The 21,026-nt window shown below is 41.3% G+C and overlaps 1 protein-coding gene across 1 annotated transcript in view; it reads left to right on the plus strand.

The window, feature by feature from the left end:
* Positions 1-10,742, plus strand: part of LOC109884963 (signal-induced proliferation-associated 1-like protein 2) — a gene marked incomplete in the record, with an annotated part of 384,885 nt that extends 374,143 nt beyond the window's left edge. The window contains 2 exon segments of the mRNA XM_031799971.1: positions 1,024-1,105; positions 7,340-10,742. Coding sequence (XP_031655831.1) covers positions 1,024-1,105; positions 7,340-7,486 — 229 coding nt within the window.
* Between the last annotated feature and the right edge of the window lie 10,284 nt (positions 10,743-21,026).

The raw sequence follows: 21,026 nt of genomic DNA on the forward strand, positions 1-21,026 counted from the left end.
CATATCATACTATACCATATTATACCATGCAATACTATACCACACTATACCATACCATAGTATACCATACCATACTATACCATACCATATTATACCATACCATACTATAGTATACTATGCCATACCCTACCATACCATACTATAGTGTACTATACCATACCATACTATACTATATTATACCGTGACATGCTATACCATACTATACTACACCATGCATAGTATTCCATGCCATACTATGTCACGCTATACCATACTATGTCACGCTATACCATACCATACTATATTATACCATACTATACCCTACTATACTATACCATACTATACCATACCATACTATACCATACCACATCATATCATACTATACCATACCATACTATATTATACCATACTATACCCTACTATACTATACCATACTATACCATACTATACCATAATATACCATACCACATCATATCATACTACACCATACCATACCATACTATATTATACCATACTATACCCTACTATACTATACCATACTATACCATACCACATCATATCATACTATACCATACCATACTATATTATACCATACTATACGATACCATCCCCTACTATACTGTACCATACCATACATTTCTATACTATGCTATACCATACTATACTACACCATACCATTACATACCACACCATACCATACTATACCATACCATACAATACCATACTATACCATACCATATTTTACCAGACCATACCATACTATAGTATACTATGCCATACCATACTATTGTGTACTATACCATACTATAAGATACCATACCATACTATACCATACCACATCATACTATACCATACTATACCATACTATACCACGTTACACCGCACCATACTCTACCATACCATACAAAACAACACACTATGCTATACCATACAACAACACACTATACTATATTATACCATACCTTGTCATACTATACCGTATTATACTTTACCACTTCAAATCACAACACTATACTACACTATAACATCTATGTGTTTGTCCAGGAACAACTCCCCATCCACTCTGACTGGCAAAGTCAACCAACTGGAGGTGATCCTGAGACAACTGCAGTATGATCTTAGAAAGGTACGGCACTCTCTTCCCTTCTTTGTCTTCGTCTTCTTATGTTTCTTCTTTTCTCTTCCCACACCTCCAGAGACAATGGCCCTCAAAGGAAAATGTGTTGGCAACTATATTTTTAGGCTCCCCGAGTGGCCCAGCGGTCTAAGGCACTGCATCTCAGTGCTAGAGGCGTGGTATAGTGGTATACTGGTATGGTGTAATTAAATAAAGGTAAAGAAATAAATACATAAAAATGGTATAAAGATATTATGTAATGGTATGGCGTAATCGTGTAACAGTACGGTGTAATGGTGTACTGGTATGGTGTAGTAGTGTATTGGTATGGTGTAATGGTATAATGATACTGTGTAATGTAATGATGTAATGATATGGTGTAATGGTATGGTGTAATCGTGTAACAGTACGGTGTAATGGTGTAATGATGTAATGATATGGTGTAATGATGTAATGATATGGCGCAATGGTATGGTGTAATGGTATACTGGTGTAATGATATGGTGTAACGGTATGGTGTAATGGTGTAAATATATTATGTAATGGTATAGTGTAACGGTGTAATGGTATAATGGTATGGTGTAATGATGTAATTATATGGTGTAATAGTGTAATGGTACGGTGTAATGGTATGGTGTAATGGTATGGTGTAATAGTGTAATGGTATGGTGTAATGGTATGGTTTAATGGTGTAATGGTGTGGTGTAATGGTTTTGTGTAATGGTGTAAGGGAATGGTGTAATGTTGAAATGTTTAAATAGTTTAATAGTATGGTGTAATGGTATGGTGTATTGGTGTAATGGTGTAATTGTATGGTGTAATGGTATAATGATATGGTGTAATGTTATAATGGTATGGTGTAATGGTGTAATAGTGTGATGTTATGGTGTAATAGTATGGTGTAATGGTGTAATGGTGTAGTATAATGGTGTAATGGTATAATGCTGTAATGGTATGGTGTAATGCTGTAATGGTATGGTGTAATGGTGTAATGGTGTAGTATAATGTTGTAATAGTATAATGCTGTAATGGTGTGGTGTAATTGTGTAATTGTGTAATGTTATAATTGTGTCATGTTGTAATTGTATGGTTTAACAGTGTAATGGTGTACTGGTATGGTGTAATGGTGTGGTATAGTGGTGTAATGGTGTAATAGTATAATGCTGTAATGGTATGGTGTAATGGTGTAATGGTGTAATTGTATGGTGTAATGGTAAAATGATATGGTGTAATGTTATAATGGTATGGTGTAATGCTGTAATAGTGTGATGTTATGGTGTAATAGTATGGTGTAATGGTGTAATGGTGTAGTATAATGGTGTAATGGTGTAATGATGTAATGATATGGTGTAATAGTGTAATGGTACGGTGTAATGGTATGGTGTAATGGTATGGTGTAATAGTGTAATGGTATGGTGTAATGGTGTGGTGTAATGGTATGGTGTAATGGTATGGTGTAATAGTGTAATGGTATGGTGTAATGGTGTGGTGTAATGGTGTAAGTGTATGGTGTAATGGTATAATGATATGGTGTAATGTTATAATGGTATGGTGTAATGTTGGAATTGTGTGGTGTAATGGTATGGTGTAATGGTGAAATTATGTAATGATATGGTTTAATGGTATAATGTTATGGTGTATTGGTATAATGGTATGGTGAAATGATGTAATGGTGTAATTGTATGATGTAATGGTGTAATGGTATGGTGTAATGGTGTAATGGTGTAATGATATGGCGCAATGGTATGGTGTAATGGTATAATGGTATACTGGTGTAATGATATGGTGTAACGGTATGGTGTAATGGTGTAAATATATTATGTAATGGTATAGTGTAACGGTGTAATGGTATAATGGTATGGTGTAATGATGTAATTATATGGTGTAATAGTGTAATGGTACGGTGTAATGGTATGGTGTAATGGTATGGTGTAATAGTGTAATGGTATGGTGTAATGGTATGGTTAATGGTGTAATGGTGTGGTGTAATGGTTTTGTGTAATGGTGTAAGGGAATGGTGTAATGTTGAAATGTTTAAATAGTTTAATAGTATGGTGTAATGGTATGGTGTAATGGTGTAATGGTGTAATTGTATGGTGTAATGGTATAATGATATGGTGTAATGTTATAATGGTATGGTGTAATGGTGTAATAGTGTGATGTTATGGTGTAATAGTATGGTGTAATGGTGTAATGGTGTAGTATAATGGTGTAATGGTATAATGCTGTAATGGTATGGTGTAATGCTGTAATGGTATGGTGTAATGGTGTAATGGTGTAGTATAATGTTGTAATAGTATAATGCTGTAATGGTGTGGTGTAATTGTGTAATTGTGTAATGTTGTAATTGTGTCATGTTGTAATTGTATGGTTTAACAGTGTAATGGTGTACTGGTATGGTGTAATGGTGTGGTATAGTGGTGTAATGGTGTAATAGTATAATGCTGTAATGGTATGGTGTAATGGTGTAATGGTGTAATTGTATGGTGTAATGGTAAAATGATATGGTGTAATGTTATAATGGTATGGTGTAATGCTGTAATAGTGTGATGTTATGGTGTAATAGTATGGTGTAATGGTGTAATGGTGTAGTATAATGGTGTAATGGTGTAATGATGTAATGATATGGTGTAATAGTGTAATGGTACGGTGTAATGGTATGGTGTAATGGTATGGTGTAATAGTGTAATGGTATGGTGTAATGGTGTGGTGTAATGGTATGGTGTAATGGTATGGTGTAATAGTGTAATGGTATGGTGTAATGGTGTGGTGTAATGGTGTAAGTGTATGGTGTAATGGTATAATGATATGGTGTAATGTTATAATGGTATGGTGTAATGTTGGAATTGTGTGGTGTAATGGTATGGTGTAATGGTGAAATTATGTAATGATATGGTTTAATGGTATAATGTTATGGTGTATTGGTAAAATGGTATGGTGAAATGATGTAATGGTGTAATTGTATGATGTAATGGTGTAATGGTATGGTGTAATGGTGTAATGGTGTAATGATATGGCGCAATGGTATGGTGTAATGGTATAATGGTATACTGGTGTAATGATATGGTGTAACGGTATGGTGTAATGGTGTAAATATATTATGTAATGGTATAGTGTAACGGTGTAATGGTATAATGGTATGGTGTAATGATGTAATTATATGGTGTAATAGTGTAATGGTACGGTGTAATGGTATGGTGTAATGGTATGGTGTAATAGTGTAATGGTATGGTGTAATGGTATGGTTTAATGGTGTAATGGTGTGGTGTAATGGTTTTGTGTAATGGTGTAAGGGAATGGTGTAATGTTGAAATGTTTAAATAGTTTAATAGTATGGTGTAATGGTATGGTGTAATGGTGTAATGGTGTAATTGTATGGTGTAATGGTATAATGATATGGTGTAATGTTATAATGGTATGGTGTAATGGTGTAATAGTGTGATGTTATGGTGTAATAGTATGGTGTAATGGTGTAATGGTGTAGTATAATGGTGTAATGGTATAATGCTGTAATGGTATGGTGTAATGCTGTAATGGTATGGTGTAATGGTGTAATGGTGTAGTATAATGTTGTAATAGTATAATGCTGTAATGGTGTGGTGTAATTGTGTAATTGTGTAATGTTGTAATTGTGTCATGTTGTAATTGTATGGTTTAACAGTGTAATGGTGTACTGGTATGGTGTAATGGTGTGGTATAGTGGTGTAATGGTGTAATAGTATAATGCTGTAATGGTATGGTGTAATGGTGTAATGGTGTAATTGTATGGTGTAATGGTAAAATGATATGGTGTAATGTTATAATGGTATGGTGTAATGCTGTAATAGTGTGATGTTATGGTGTAATAGTATGGTGTAATGGTGTAATGGTGTAGTATAATGGTGTAATGGTGTAATGATGTAATGATATGGTGTAATAGTGTAATGGTACGGTGTAATGGTATGGTGTAATGGTATGGTGTAATAGTGTAATGGTATGGTGTAATGGTGTGGTGTAATGGTATGGTGTAATGGTATGGTGTAATAGTGTAATGGTATGGTGTAATGGTGTGGTGTAATGGTGTAAGTGTATGGTGTAATGGTATAATGATATGGTGTAATGTTATAATGGTATGGTGTAATGTTGGAATTGTGTGGTGTAATGGTATGGTGTAATGGTGAAATTATGTAATGATATGGTTTAATGGTATAATGTTATGGTGTATTGGTATAATGGTATGGTGAAATGATGTAATGGTGTAATTGTATGATGTAATGGTGTAATGGTATGGTGTAATGGTGTAATGGTGTAATAGTATGGTGTAATTGTATGGTGTAACGGTGTAATGGTATGGTGTAATGGTATAATGATATTGTGTAATGGTATGGTTTAATGGTGTAATGGTTTTGTGTAATGGTATAATGATATTGTGTAATGGTATGGTTTAATGGTGTAATGGTGTGGTGTAATGGTATAGTGTAATGGTATGGTAAAATGAAATGGTACAGTGTAATAGTATAATGGTATGTTTTAATGGTGTAACGGTATGGTATTGTGCAATGTTATAATGGTTTTGTGTAATAGTGTAAGGGAATGGTGTAATGTTGAAATGTTGAAATAGTTTAATAGTATGGTGTAATGGTATGGTGTAATGGTGTAATTGTATGGTGTAATGGTATAATGATATGGTGTAATGTTATAATGGTATGGTGTAATGGTGTAATAGTGTGATGTCATGGTGTAATAGTATGGTGTAATGGTGTAATGGTGTAATGGTATAATGCTGTAATGGTATGGTGTAATGCTGTAATGGTATGTTGTAATGGTGTAATGGTGTAGTATAATGTTGTAATAGTATAATGCTGTAATGGTGTGGTGTAATTGTGTAATTGTGTAATGTTGTAATTGTGTAATGTTGCAATTGTGTAATGTTGTAATTGTATGGTTTAACAGTGTAATGGTGTACTGGTATGGTGTAATGGTATGGTGTAATGGTGTAATGGTGTAATAGTATAATGCTGTAATGATATGGTGTAATGGTGTAATGGTGTAATGGTATAATGCTGTAATGGTATGGTGTAATGGTGTAATGGTGTAATGCTGTAATGGTATGGTGTAATGGTGTAATGGTATAATGTTGTAATGGTATGGTGTAGTATAATGGTGTAATGGTATAATGCTGTAATAGTGTGATGTGATGGTGTAGTGGTATAATGCTGTAATGGTATGGTGTAATGGTATGGTGTAATTGTATGGTGTAATGGTATAATGCTGTAATGGTGTGATGTGATGATGTAGTGGTATAATGCTGTAATGGTATGGTGTAATGGTATGGTGTAGTATAATGGGGTAATGGTATAATGCTGCAATGGTATGGTGTAATGGTATGGTGTAATGGTATAATGTTGTAATTGGTATGGTTTAACAGTGTAATGGTGTACTGGTATGGTGTAATGGTATGGTGTAATGGTATGGTGTAGTATAATGGTGTAATGGTATAATGCTGCAATGGTGTGATGTGATGATGTAGTGGTATAATGCTGTAATGGTATGGTGTAATGGTATGGTGTAGTATAATGTGGTAATGGTATAATGTTGTAATGGTGTGATGTGATGGTGTAGTGGTATAATGCTGTAATGGTATGGTGTAATGGTATGGTGTAGTATAATGGTGTAATGGTATAATGCTGTAATGATATGGTGTAATGGTATGGTGTAATGGTATAATGTTGTAATTGTATGGTGTAACAGTGTAATGGTGTACTGGTATGGTGTAATGGTATGGTGTAATTGTATAATGGTCTCTTTTCTCAATCACTACCTAGTTAACTTCTCTTCATTCCTCTCCTTTCTGTTTCTGTGCTCTCCAGTCCCTTATTTTAACCCTGGGAAGAATACAGTGAAACCCATTTACCCTACATCTGGCTGAGTCCTGCCTGACTATAGAAGCCAGTGTCCCCTTTTTAAGTTGGTTAGAAAAACATCACGTAGCTAGTCTTATAAGCCAAGAACAATAGGGTGTGTTTGTAATTGTACAGCTATTTGTGAATCCATACTTTATTCCAAGTGAGTGATAAGAAACGATTAGCCTCCATCTGAAATGGCATCCATTTCAGACAAAACCCTAATGTTGAGTGTTGATCTCCTCCTCGGGAGGAGGACCAGGAGGTGTTGCTGCAGGTAGAGGTTAGGGTTTGGGTCAGGGTTAGGGGTCAGTGGTTAGAGGTCAGTGTTAATATGATATGTTCTCTCTCTCTCTACCAGGAGAAGGAGGACAAGGTGTTGCTGCAGGTAGAGGTGCAGCACCTGAGACAAGACAACATGAGACTACAGGAGGAGAGTCAGACATCAGCCGCTCAACTCAGGAAGTTTACTGAATGGTTCTTCCACACTATCGACAAGAAACCCTGAAACTCTACTGGACTATTAATGCCCCTGGGGAACAATGGAACTCTACTACCCCAGGGGGTAACAGAACTCTGAGGACTACTGCCATACTACTGCACTGAGAGAGACCTACTGCCCAAGGAGCAATGGAACCCTCTACTGCCCTGGGGGGGACTTGACTTCTCGAATGCCACATGGACAGAACATTTCTACAAACTACAAACTCCCTGGGGCCCCAGGGACAAAACATAACTATTCAAGGAAACCCTGTGCTGTGTGGGAGAGCCTGTCCTGGGGGACCCCTCTTTCTCTGTCCCCTGGGGATCCCTCTGTCCTGGGGAACCCCTCTTTCTCTGTCCCCTGGGGATCCCTCTTTCTCTGTCCCCTGGGGAACCCTCTTTCTCTGTCCCCTGGGGAACCCCTTTTTCTCTGTCCTGGGGAACCCCTCTTTCTCTGTCCCCTGGGGAACCCCTCTTTCTCTGTCCCCTGGGGAACCCCTCTTTCTCTGTCCCCTGGGGAACCCCTGTTTCTCTGTCCCCTGGGGATCCCTCTGTCCTGGGGAACCCCTCTTTCTCTGTCCCCTGGGGATCCCTCTGTCCTGGGGAACCCCTCGTTCTCTGTCCCCTGGGGAACCCCTCTTTCTCTGTCCCCTGGGGAATCCCTTTTTCTCTGTCCCCTAGGGAACCATCTTTCTCTGTCCCCTAGGGAACCCTCTTTCTCTGTCCCCTGGGGAACCCCTCTTTCTCTGTCCCCTAGGGAACCCTCTTTCTCTGTCCCCTGGGGAACCCCTCTTTCTCTGTTCTCTGGGGAACCCCTCTTTCTCTGTCCCCTGGGGAACCCCTCTGTCCTGGGGAACCCCTCTTTCTCTGTCCCCTGGGGATCCCTCTGTCCTGGGGAACCCCTCTTTCTCTGTCCCCTGGGGATCCCTCTTTCTCTGTCCCCTGGGGAACCCTCTTTCTCTGTCCCCTGGGGAACCCCTCTTTCTCTGTCCTGGGGAACCCCTCTTTCTCTGTCCCCTGGGGAACCCCTCTTTCTCTGTCCCCTGGGGATCCCTCTGTCCTGGGGAACCCCTCTTTCTCTGTCCCCTGGGGAACCCCTCTTTCTCTGTCCCCTGGGGATCCCTCTGTCCTGGGGAACCCCTCGTTCTCTGTCCCCTGGGGAACCCCTCTTTCTCTGTCCCCTGGGGAATCCCTTTTTCTCTGTCCCCTAGGGAACCATCTTTCTCTGTCCCCTAGGGAACCCTCTTTCTCTGTCCCCTGGGGAACCCCTCTTTCTCTGTCCCCTGGGCAACCCCTCTTTCTCTGTCCCCTAGGGAACCCTCTTTCTCTGTCCCCTGGGGAACCCCTCTTTCTCTGTCCCCTGGGGAACCCCTCTGTCCTGGGGAACACCTCTGTCCCCTGGGGAACCCCTTAAGAGAAATGAACTTATTGTCTGCTATCTGCACCAGGAATCAACTTATTGTCTGCTATCGGCACCAGGAATCAACTTATTGTCTGCTATCTGCACCAGGAATCAACTTATTGTCTGCTATCGGCACCAGGAATCAACGTATTGTCTGCTATTGGCACCAGGAATCAACTTATTGTCTGCTATTGGCACCAGGAATCAACTTAATGTCTGTTCCTTTATCTGCACCACGAGGCACCAAGAGGAATCAACTTAATGTCTGCTATGTGCACCAGGAATGAACATGGTCTGCTATCTGCACCAACCATGTGGCAGAACTGGACTGTAAAGGCACAGTGGGATTAAAGAATGTAGCCCAACTGACCTGAGAAGTATTTTTTACTGTCTGTTTCCTCAACGTTCCTAAAGTCACAAACACTTAGAAGCCAACCTGATGTGTGATCCAAACGCTTTGATATGAAATAGTTATGTTTAATCTTTATGTTCTTCAATGTTGTAATATAGAATCACGAAGGGGCAGTAGGGTTGATGTTAAAAGGTGCTCTCCTGTTGTCGCTGTCGGATGAAAACTTCTTATCTCCACAACAGAACATTTTCAGGAAATGGGAAAAACTGCCATATTTTCCCATTAACAATTTACGAAACCTTCAAAGTTAAAAAAAAACTAAAATCAATTTCTTGTCCTAGAGTCATGAAGTGTTGAGAGTACACTACGGGGAGTTACTGTTTTCAATTTCTGTAAACAAATCAAAATAAATACAAAATGGTAAAATTGCAGAAATGGAGTTCCAAGGTTTTCATTCGACAGCATTTCTGAAACCTGTTCTATCACTAGTCTGTTTATATGCTGCTGTCATCACGTCTTAGCAATAACTAAGTAGTTGTTTTAGTGTGTTTTAAAAAGTTAGCAGCACAAATGTAGGCAGTTCCTGTGGGGAGAATGACGGTTGTATTTGACATGTGCTGATATCCTACAAGAGGCTGGGTCTGTGTGTTAATGTAGGTGTAGAATAGTATGGGTCCTTTCTCTTTGCTTTCCTTGTTACTACTCTTGCCTTGTCCATGGATCGCTCAGCTGATACACAAACCTGGGCCGCATGCCACAAGGCACACTATTCCCTACGTAGTGCACTACTTTTGGTCAAGACTTTGGTCAAAAGTAGTGCACTACACTCTAGGAATAGGGTGCCATTTGTGATGCAGAACCCGAATGCGTTATAATCACAGTAGCAATCTGGGTCCATAGGGATCTGGTCTACAGTAGTGCACTATGTAGGGAATAGGGTGCCATAGGGCCCTGGTCTAAAGTAGTGCACTATATAGGGTGCCATGTAGGATACAACCAATCACACTCACAATGTCAAAATGTCTCTCTCTGTACATAAGCTCCTCCACTGAAGTGTCTTGTTGTATTTCATATTTATTGAAACTGATTTCACCTGAAGTTGTTCATTTGATTAATTAATAAGCATCAAATATAGATTTTCCTTTTTCAGCACTAAGTTAGGAAAAAGCTCTGTTTTTGTTGTAAAGTACGTATGAAGCATAATTTACAGGGCAGAATTATATTAAAATATACAAATGATTATTCTTGTTGATTGTGTCCCAGAGCTCTGGTCAAAATAAGTGTACACTAAATAGGAAATAGGGTGCCATAGGGCTCTGGTCTAAAGTAGTGCACTATGTAGGGAATAGGGTGCCATTTGGGACATATTGTGTTTTGTTTTGGAGATGATTCCAACATTTGGATGCTGCTAGATGATCTGTTGGTCTGTTGCTTTTTCAGGATAATAATCTTTCTACATTAAACAGTTTCAGCTCACATGATAGGTTGCTTTGGTTTTCTAAATAAATGTAGTATGAAAATAATGAATTACTTTCTTCTTATGGTGTTTTAGCTCACAGAACAGTGACCACAACATGTACTAGACCACTGGCTGTAATGTAGAAACTGGGGTCTTTGTGGCTTTTCTGACCTGTACTCACAAAGCTGATATGTCTTATATGTACAGTGTTACTATAGTATACCCTATAGTATACCCTATAGTATACCCTATAGTATACCCTATAGTATACCCTATAGTATACCCTATAGTATACCCTATAGTATACCCTATAGTATACCCTATAGTATACCCTATAGTATACCCTACTATACTGATAGTGGTAGCAGTTAAAAAAAATATATATATATATATTTGACCTTTCTTTAACTAGGGAAGTCAGTTAAGATCAAATTCTTATTTTCAATGACGGCCTAGGAACAGTGGGTTAACTGGCCTAGGAACAGTGGGTTAACTGCCTGTTCAGGGGCAGAACGACAGATTGTACCTTGTCAGCTCGGGGATTTGATCTAGCAACTACTCTATTGACTATGGTAGTAGTGGTCGTAGCATGTTACCAGTGCAGAGTGGATCGGCAGGAGTACCAGGTAATAACATGGCTATAAACAGGGAGTACCAGGTAATACCATGGTTATATACAGGAAGTACCAGGTAATAACATGACAATATACAGGAAATACAAGGTAGTAACATGGCTATATACAGGGAGTACCAGGTAATAACATGGCTATATATACAGGAAGTACCAGGTAATAACATGACCATATACAGGGAGTACCAGGTAATGACATGGCTATATATACAGGAAGTACCAGGTAATAACGTGACTATATACAGGAAGTACCAGGTAATTCCATGGTTATATACAGGGAGTACCAGGTAGTAACATGGCTATATATACAGGAAGTACCAGGTAATAACATGACTATATACAGGAAGTACCAGGTAATTCCATGGTTATATACAGGGAGTACCAGGTAGTAACATGGATATATACAGGGAGTACCAGGTAGTAACATGGCTATATACAGGGAGTACCAGGTAGTAACATGGATATATACAGGGAGTACCAGGTAGTAACATGGCTATATACAGGGAGTACCAGGTAACAACATGGCTGTATTCAAGGTGTTACCAGTACAGACTGGATGTGCAGGGGTACCATGTAGTTGAGTTAGACATGTACAGATACTGTATGTTCCCAGCACAGCAGACGTCTTGTGTTTGATGTGTCTGTGGTTTGATTTTCGTACAATTTTGTACAAGAGACCTAGTTCTCAACATGAACCCTCTTAAAATAAGGGTTAAATAAATAAAACAGGCTAAATGTCTAGATGTCCTTTGTCCCATGTCCTTCATACTGTATTGTAACTCACTCTGTCAGCGCTGATCTTATACAATCAGTCAGTATCTGGGTGTGTAGGATGAATTGAAAACAATATTCTAACCTAGTTTATTTTCTAGCAAACCAAGTTATTACCACAAGGCACAGTCAGTCCCTCTGAGAGTAGTATGGGCTTTAGAATTATGTGTTCAATGCCTGTACTACTGGGAATAGATTGTGTACTACTGTGACTAGATGCTGTGTAACTGTGACTAGATGTTGTGTTACTGTGACTAAGCTGCTGTACTACTGTGACTAGATGCTGTGTTACTGTGACTAGATGCTGTGTTACTGAGACTAGATGCTGTGTTACTGTGACTAAGCTGCTGTACTACTGTGACTAGATGCTGTGTTACTGTGACTAGATGCTGTGTTACTGAGACTAGATGCTGTACTACTGTGACTAGATGCTGTGTTACTGTGACTAGATGCTGTGTTACTGAGACTAGATGCTGTACTACTGTGACTAGATGCTGTGTTACTGTGACTAGATGCTGTGTTACTGTGACTAGATGCTGTGTTACTGAGACTAGATGCTGTACTACTGTGACTAGATGCTGTGTTACTGTGACTAGATGCTGTGTTACTGAGACTAGATGCTGTGTTACTGTGACTAAGCTGCTGTACTACTGTGACTAGATGCTGTACTACTGTGACTAGATGCTGTGTTACTGTGATTAGATGCTGTACTTCTGTGACTAGATGCTGTGTTACTGTGACTAGATGCTATACTACTGTGACTAGATGCTGTACTGCTGTGACTAGATGCAGTTCTACTGTGACTAGATGCTGTGTTACTGTGACTAGATGCAGTTCTACTGTGACTAGATGCAGTTATACTGTGACTAGATGCTGCACTACTGTGACTAGATGCAGTTCTACTGTGACTAGATGCTGCACTACTGTGACTAGATGCTGTGTTACTATATCTAGATGCTGTATTACTGTGACTAGATGCTGTACTACTGTGTCTAGATGCTGTACTACTGTGACTAGATGTTGTGTTACTGTGACTAGATGTTGTGTTACTGTGACTAGATGCTGTGCTACTCTGACTAGATGCTGTGTTACTGTGACTAGATGCAGTTCTAGTGTGACTAGATGCTGCACTACTGTGACTAGATGCTGTAATACTGTGACTAGATGCTGTACTACTGTGACTAGATGCTGTACTACTGTGACTATATGCTGTACTACTGTGATTATATGCTGTACTACTGTGTCTAGATGCTGTGTTACTGTGACTAGATGCTGTACTACTGTGATTAGATGCTGTACTACTGTGTCTAGATGCTGTGCTACTGTGACTAGATGCTGTGCTACTGTGACTAGATGCTGTGTTACTGTGACTAGATGTTGTGTTACTGTGACTAGATGCTATGTTACTGTGTCTAGATGCTGTGTTACTGTGACTAGATGCTGTTTTACTGTGACTAGATGCTGTACTACTGTGACTAGATGCTGTGTAACTGTGACTAAGATGCTGTACTACTGTGACTAGATATTGTGTTACTGTGACTAGATGCTGTGTTACTGAGACTAGATGCTGTGTTACTGAGACTAGATGCTGTGTTACTGAGACTAGATGCTGTGTTACTGAGACTAGATGCTGTACTACTGTGACTAGATGCTGTACTACTGTGTCTAGATGCTGTGTTACTGTGTCTAGATGCTGTGTTACTGAGACTAGATGCTGTGTTACTGAGACTAGATGCTGTACTACTGTGACTCGTGTTTGTGACTGTGTTCTCTGGGAGGGATGTGAGAGTTTCTAACTAGATTCCTTTTGTCTGTCTGTGTGTGTGTGTGTGTGTGTGTGTGTGTGTGTGTGTGTGTGTGTGTGTGTGTGTGTGTGTGTGTGTGTGTGTGTGTGTGTGTGTGTGTGTGTGTGCCGGTGGCTGCGTGTGCGTGTTGTGTGTTCATTCTAAACAACAGATGCTGTTTTCTCTGTGGGGACGGTGCTAGAAGTTATTGAATAATTAATTCAGTCTTTTCTATCATGGATAAATAAAGTTGTTTTCTTCCTCCTGCTATACGACTACAGTCAGGAAGCCTGGGTCTCTGCAGGAGGCTCTCCAATCACTCTCCAGGAGGAGGCTGTCCAATCACTACTCTGCAGGAGGAGGCTGTCCAATCACTACTCTGCAGGAGGAGGCTGTCCAATCACTACTCTGCAGAAGGAGGTTGTCCAATCACTACTCTGCATGAGGAGGCTGTCCAATCATCCTACTCTGCAGAAGGAGGCTGTCCAATCACTACTCTGCATGAGGAGGCTGTCCAATCACCCTACTCTGCAGGGGTTTATGGGTATGCAGTGCTGAATTTGAGCTGGATCCAGCCGGAACAGAATAGGACACTTCTCCGTTCTGGACTGTTTTGTTCCTGAACATATTTGGTCAGATTTGGTATCTCTCATGGCATGAAAAATTATTTTCACTTTTGCAATGTAAAAATGTTCAATTAAAGATGTTGCAAACAGACCAAGTTAATTCGACTTAATTCTCCTGCCCCCCCCCCCCCTGCAGATTCCTGTTCTATCATCTCTCTCACTCTCTCAGCTCTGACTCTCAGCCCTCCAGCGTTTCACTTCATCATTTATTTCCTTATAGGATCATATCTGTGTAAAGCGTTCTTTAGGAGCTGCAGAACCCCTGAGAAAGTCAAAGAAATTTGCCAACATTATACAATTACTGCTGTCTTTTCAGAAGGAAATGAAATCATTCAGAATAGCCAGTTATAGTCTACAGTCAGGAACACGTGGTAAATCTGTCATATAAAAACAGCATGCAGACAACAGGCCTAATCACAATACTTCAAATACAGTCGCAGGGAATCACAGGTTGGAAAGCAAATGGCTCCTGCTGAAAAGAGGAGAGGAACCTGTCTGCTGTCGGCCACCAAAATATTTGACCAACTTCCAACTATATAAGTAAAACAAGAGAGATGGGCTTTTGGAAGGAGCACTACCTGCCAGCACCTGGGAGTGAGCTGCGTGTCGTGTGAATCAGTGAAACTGGGAAGAATTTTAGGACTATCATTTCCTCCTCATACAGTAGCTTACAATGTGTCTCCACACACCTCGGCCAGGATATTGATGGATTCAAGGTCGTTTTTATTGATCTCTGATTCTCAGTTTGTCAGTGTCAAAGTAGTCTGTCATTACGATCGTTTGTGCTGCATTAACAAATATTCTGCCAAAGTCTCCAGCCGTGTGAAATGTCCTAGAACTGCATGAAATGTGTTGATAAAAGGGACACATTTTTCCCAGACCTTATACTACTGAAAATGTTCCCCATGTGTGCAACTATAAGTGCTTCAACTCTACTGCTCTCTGCCACCAGTATGTGTTCTCATGCACTCCGGTACATCAGAGCTCCCCATGTCACCATCATATCGATCACTTTTTGGGGTCGATGTTTTTTTTACTGTGGGTATACAGCTGCAGTGTCTCATGGGTAGAGCTGGTTTGGAACATGACTACGTCCTGATTCTCCACCCTTCGACCAAAGTGTGCACTTTGGAAGAAGTGTGTATAAGTGAGAATGCTACTGTGTAAATTAGTGTTTGAGTTATCATGATTTGGATCTGTGAGGGTTCTTCAGGGTCTCTGACTGCCCGGTGGAGAGGAGGGCCATAGTGAGGTAACAGCCGTGCTGTCCTGGGTTCTTCAGGGTCTCTGACTGCCCGGTGGAGAGGAGGGCCATAGTGAGGTAACAGCCGTGCTGTCCTGGGTTCTTCAGGGTCTCTGACTGCCCGGTGGAGAGGAGGGCCATAGTGAGGTAACAGCCGTGCTGTCCTGGGTTCTTCAGGGTCTCTGACTGCCCGGTGGAGAGGAGGGCCATAGTGAGGTAACAGCCGTGCTGTCCTGGGTTCTTCAGGGTCTCTGACTGCCCGGTGGAGAGGAGGGCCATAGTGAGGTAACAGCCGTGCTGTCCTGGGTTCTTCAGGGTCTCTGACTGCCCGGTGGAGAGGAGGGCCATAGTGAGGTAACAGCCGTGCTGTCCTGGGTTCTTCAGGGTCTCTGACTGCCCGGTGGAGAGGAGGGCCATAGTGAGGTAACAGCCGTGCTGTCCTGGGTTCTTCAGGGTCTCTGACTGCCCGGTGGAGTGGTGGGTCACAAATAGGAGTCTGTGGAGCAGGACACCACTGTAATCATGGGCTGTGCTGTAGTGTAGTGTAGTGAAGTGTAGTGTAGTGTAGTGAAGTGTAGTGTAGTGTAGTGAAGTGTATTATAGTGAAGTGAAGTGTAGTGAGGTGAGGTGTAGTGAAGGGTAGTTTAGTGTAGTGAAGTGTTGGTAGTGAAGTGTAGTGTAGTGAAGTGTAGTGTAGTGTAGTGAAGTGAGGTGTAGTGTAGTGAGGTGTAGTGAGGTGTAGTGAAGTGTAGTGAGGTGTAGTGAGGTGTAGTGTAGTGTAGTGTAGTGTAGTGTAGTGTAGTGTAGTGTAGTGTAGTGTAGTGAGGTGTAGTGTAGTGTAGTGAGATGTAGTGAGGTGTAGTGAAGTGTAGTGAGATGTAGTGAATTGTAGTGAGTTGTAGTGAGGTGTAGTGTAGTGAGGTGTAGTGAAGTAAGGTGTAGTGTAGTGAGGTGTAGTGAGGTGTAGTGAAGTGTAGTGAGGTGTAGTGTAGTGAGGTGTAGTGTAGTGAGGTGTAGTGAAGTGAGGTGTAGTGAGGTGTAGTGAGGTGTAGTGATGTGTAGTGAGGTGTAGTGAGGTGTAGTGTAGTGAGGTGAGCTGTAGTGAGGTGTAGTGAAGTGTAGTGAGGTGTAGTGAGGTGTAGTGAAGTGTAGTGAGGTGTAGTGTAGTGAGGTGTAGTGAAGTGAGGTTTAGTGAGGTGTAGTGAGGTGTAGTGAAGTGTAGTGAGGTGTAGTGAAGTGTAGTGAGGTGTAGTGAGGTGTAGTGAAGTGTAGTGAGGTGTAGTGAGGTGTAGTGAAGTGAGGTGTATTGAAGTGAGGTGTAGTTAGGTGTAGTGTAGTGAGATGTATTGAAGTGTGGTGTAGTGAGGTGTAGTGAAGTGTAGTGGAATGTAGTGAAGTGTAGTGAGGTGTAGTGAAGTGAGGTGTAGTTTAGTGAGGTTTAGTGAAGTGTAGTGAGGTGTAGTGAGGTGTAGTGTAGTGAGGTGTAGTGTATTGTAGTGAGGTGTAGTGTAGTTTAGTGAAGTGAAGTGTAGTGTAGTGTAGTGCAGTTTATTGAGGGTGTGGTGTAGTGAGGTGTAGTGTAGTGAGGTTTAGTGAAGTGTAGTGAGGTGTAGTGAGGTGTAGTGTAGTGAGGTGTAGTGAAGTGACGTGTAGTGTAGTGTAGTGTAGTGTAGTGAGGTGTAGTGAGGTGTAGTGTAGTGTAGTGTAGTGAGGTGAAGTGTAGTGAGGTTTAGTGAAGTGTAGTGAGGTGTAGTGAGGTATAGTGAAGTTAGGTGTAGTGTAGTGAGGTGTATTGTGAGATGTAGTGAGGTGTAGTGTAGAGAGGTGTAGTGTAGTGAGGTGTAGTGTAGTGAGATGTAGTGAAGTGTAGTGAGGTGTAGTGAGGTGTAGTGAGGTGTAGTGAGGTGTAGTGAGGTGTAGTGAGCTGTAGCGAAGTGAGGTGTAGTGTAGTGCGGTGTAATGAAGTGTAGTGAGGTGTTATGTAGTGAGGTGTAGTGTAGTGATGTGTAGTGTAGTGAGGTGTAGTGAGGTGTAGTGAGGTGTAGTGTAGTGTAGTGAGGTGTAGTGAGCTGTAGCGAAGTGTAGTGGGTTGTAGTTAAGTGTAATGTAATGAGGTTTTAGTGAAATGAGATGTAGTGAGGTGTAGTGAGGTATAGTGAGGTGTGTTGTAGGGAGGTGTAGTGAGGTGTAGTGAAATGAAGTTAGGTGGAGTGTAGTGTAGTGAGGTCTAGTGAGGTTTTGGTAAAGTGAGGTGTAGTGAGGTGTAGTGAGGTGTAGTGAAGTGTAGTGAGGTGTAGTGGGGTGTAGTTTAGTGTAGTGAGGTATAGTGAAGTGTAGTGAGGTATAGTGAGGTGTAGTGAAGTGTAGTGAGGTGTAGTGAAGTGTAGTGTAGTGAAGTGAGGTTTAGTGAAGTGTAGTGAGGTGTAGTGAGGTGTAGTGAAGTGAAGTGAAGTGAAGTGGAGTTACGTGTAGTGTAGTGTAGTGTAGTGAGGTGTAGTGAGGTGTAGTGAGGTGTAGTGTAGTGAGGTGAAGTGTAGTGAGGTTTAGTGAAGTGTAGTGAGGTGTAGTGAGGTATAGTGAAGTTAGGTGTAGTGTAGTGAGGTGTAGTGAGATGTAGTGAGATGTAGTGAAGTGTAGTGAGGTGTAGTGAGGTGTAGTGAGGTGTAGTGTAGTGAGGTGTAGTGAGGTGTAGTGTAGTGAGATGTAGTGAAGTGTAGTGAGGTGTAGTGAGGTGTAGTGAAGTGTAGTGAGGTGTAGTGTTGTGTGGTGAGGTGTAGTGTAGTGTAGTGAGGTGTAGTGTAGTGAAGTGAGGTGTAGTGAAGTGAGGTGTAGTGTAGTGCGGTGTAATGAAGTGTAGTGAGGTGTAGTGTAGTGATGTGTAGTGTAGTGAGGTGTAGTGAGGTGTAGTGAGGTGTAGTGTAGTGTAGTGAGGTGTAGTGAGCTGTAGCGAAGTGAGGTGTAGTGTAGTGCGGTGTAATGAAGTGTAGTGAGGTGTTATGTAGTGAGGTGTAGTGTAGTGATGTGTAGTGTAGTGAGGTGTAGTGAGGTGTAGTGCAGTGTAGTGAGGTGTAGTGAGCTGTAGCGAAGTGTAGTGGGTTGTAGTTAAGTGTAATGTAATGAGGTTTTAGTGAAATGAGATGTAGTGAGGTGTAGTGAGGTATAGTGAGGTGTGTTGTAGGGAGGTGTAGTGAGGTGTAGTGTAGTGAGGTGTAGTGAAATGAAGTTAGGTGGAGTGTAGTGTAGTGAGGTGTAGTGAGGTTTTGGTAAAGTGAGGTGTAGTGAGGTGTAGTGAGGTGTAGTGAAGTGTAGTGAGGTGTAGTGAGGTGTAGTTTAGTGTAGTGCGGTATAGTGAAATGTAGTGAGGTATAGTGAGGTGTAGTGAAGTGTAGTGAGGTGTAGTGAGTTGTAGTGAAGTGAGGTGTAGTGTAGTGAGGTGTAGTGAGGTGTAGTGAGGTGTAGTGAAGTGTAGTGGAATGTAGTGAAGTGTAGTGAGGTGTAGTGAAGTGAGGTGTAGTTTAGTGAGGTGTAGTGAAGTGTAGTGAGGTGTAGTGAGGTGTAGTGTAGTGAGGTGTAGTGTATTGTAGTGAGGTGTAGTGTAGTTTATTGAGTTGTAGTGTAGTGAGGTGTAGTGTAGTGTAGTGAGGTGAAGTGTAGTGAGGTTTAGTGAAGTGTAGTGAGGTATAGTGAAGTTAGGTGTAGTGTAGTGAGGTGTAGTGAGGTATAGTGAGGTGTGTTGTAGGGAGGTGTAGTGAGGTGTAGTGTAGTGAGGTGTAGTGAAATGAAGTTAGGTGGAGTGTAGTGTAGTGAGGTGTAGTGAGGTTTTGGTAAAGTGAGGTGTAGTGAGGTGTAGTGAGGTGTAGTGAAGTGTAGTGAGGTGTAGTGAGGTGTAGTTTAGTGTAGTGAGGTATAGTGAAATGTAGTGAGGTATAGTGAGGTGTAGTGAAGTGTAGTGAGGTGTAGTGAGGTGTAGTGAAGTGTAGTGGAATGTAGTGAAGTGTAGTGAGGTGTAGTGAAGTGAGGTGTAGTTTAGTGAGGTGTAGTGAAGTGTAGTGAGGTGTAGTGAGGTGTAGTGTAGTGAGGTGTAGTGTATTGTAGTGAGGTGTAGTGTAGTTTATTGAGTTGTAGTGTAGTGAGGTGTAGTGTAGTGAGGTTTAGTGAGGTGTAGTGAGGTGTAGTGTAGTGAGGTGTAGTGAAGTGAAGTGAAGTGTAGTGTAGTGTACTGTAGTGTAGTGAGGTGTAGTGTAGTGTAGTGAGGTGAAGTGTAGTGAGGTTTAGTGAAGTGTAGTGAGGTGTAGTGAGGTATAGTGAAGTTAGGTGTAGTGTAGTGAGGTGTAGTGAGATGTAGTGAAGTGTAGTGAGGTGTAGTGAGGTGTAGTGAGGTGTAGTGAAGTGTAGTGAGGTGTAGTGTTGTGAGGTGAGGTGTAGTGTAGTGAGGTGTAGTGAGGTGTAGTGAAGTGAGGTGTAGTGTAGTGCGGTGTAATGAAGTGTAGTGAGGTGTTATGTAGTGAGTTGTAGTGTAGTGATGTGTAGTGTAGTGAGGTGTAGTGAGGTTTAGTGTAGTGTAGTGAGGTGTAGTGAGCTGTAGCGAAGTGTAGTGGGTTGTAGTTAAGTGTAATGTAATGAGGTTTAGTGAAATGAGATGTAGTGAGGTGTAGTGAGGTATAGTGAGGTGTGTTGTAGGGAGGTGTAGCGAGGTGTAGTGTAGTGAGGTGTAGTGAAATGAAGTGAGGTGTAGTGAGGTGTAGTGAGGTGTAGTGAAGTGTAGTGAGGTGTAGTGTTGTGAGGTGAGGTGTAGTGTAGTGAGGTGTAGTGTAGTGAAGTGAGGTGTAGTGAGGTGTAGTGAAGTGAGGTGTAGTGTAGTGCGGTGTAATGAAGTGTAGTGAGGTGTTATGTAGTGAGGTGTAGTGTAGTGAGGTGTAGTGAGGTGTAGTGTAGTGTAGTGAGGTGTAGTGAGCTGTAGCGAAGTGTAGTGGGTTGTAGTTAAGTGTAATGTAATGAGGTTTTAGTGAAATGAGATGTAGTGAGGTGTAGTGAGGTATAGTGAGGTGTGTTGTAGGGAGGTGTAGTGAGGTGTAGTGTAGTGAGGTGTAGTGAAATGAAGTTAGGTGGAGTGTAGTGTAGTGAGGTGTAGTGAGGTTTTGGTAAAGTGAGGTGTAGTGAGGTGTAGTGAGGTGTAGTGAAGTGTAGTGAGGTGTAGTTGGGTGTAGTTTAGTGTAGTGAGGTATAGTGAAGTGTAGTGAGGTATAGTGAGGTGTAGTGAAGTGTAGTGAGGTGTAGTGAAGTGTAGTGTAGTGAAG

Source organism: Oncorhynchus kisutch, linkage group LG20 (genome assembly GCF_002021735.2).
Source record: "Oncorhynchus kisutch isolate 150728-3 linkage group LG20, Okis_V2, whole genome shotgun sequence".
Classification (NCBI taxonomy): Eukaryota; Metazoa; Chordata; class Actinopteri; order Salmoniformes; family Salmonidae; genus Oncorhynchus; species Oncorhynchus kisutch.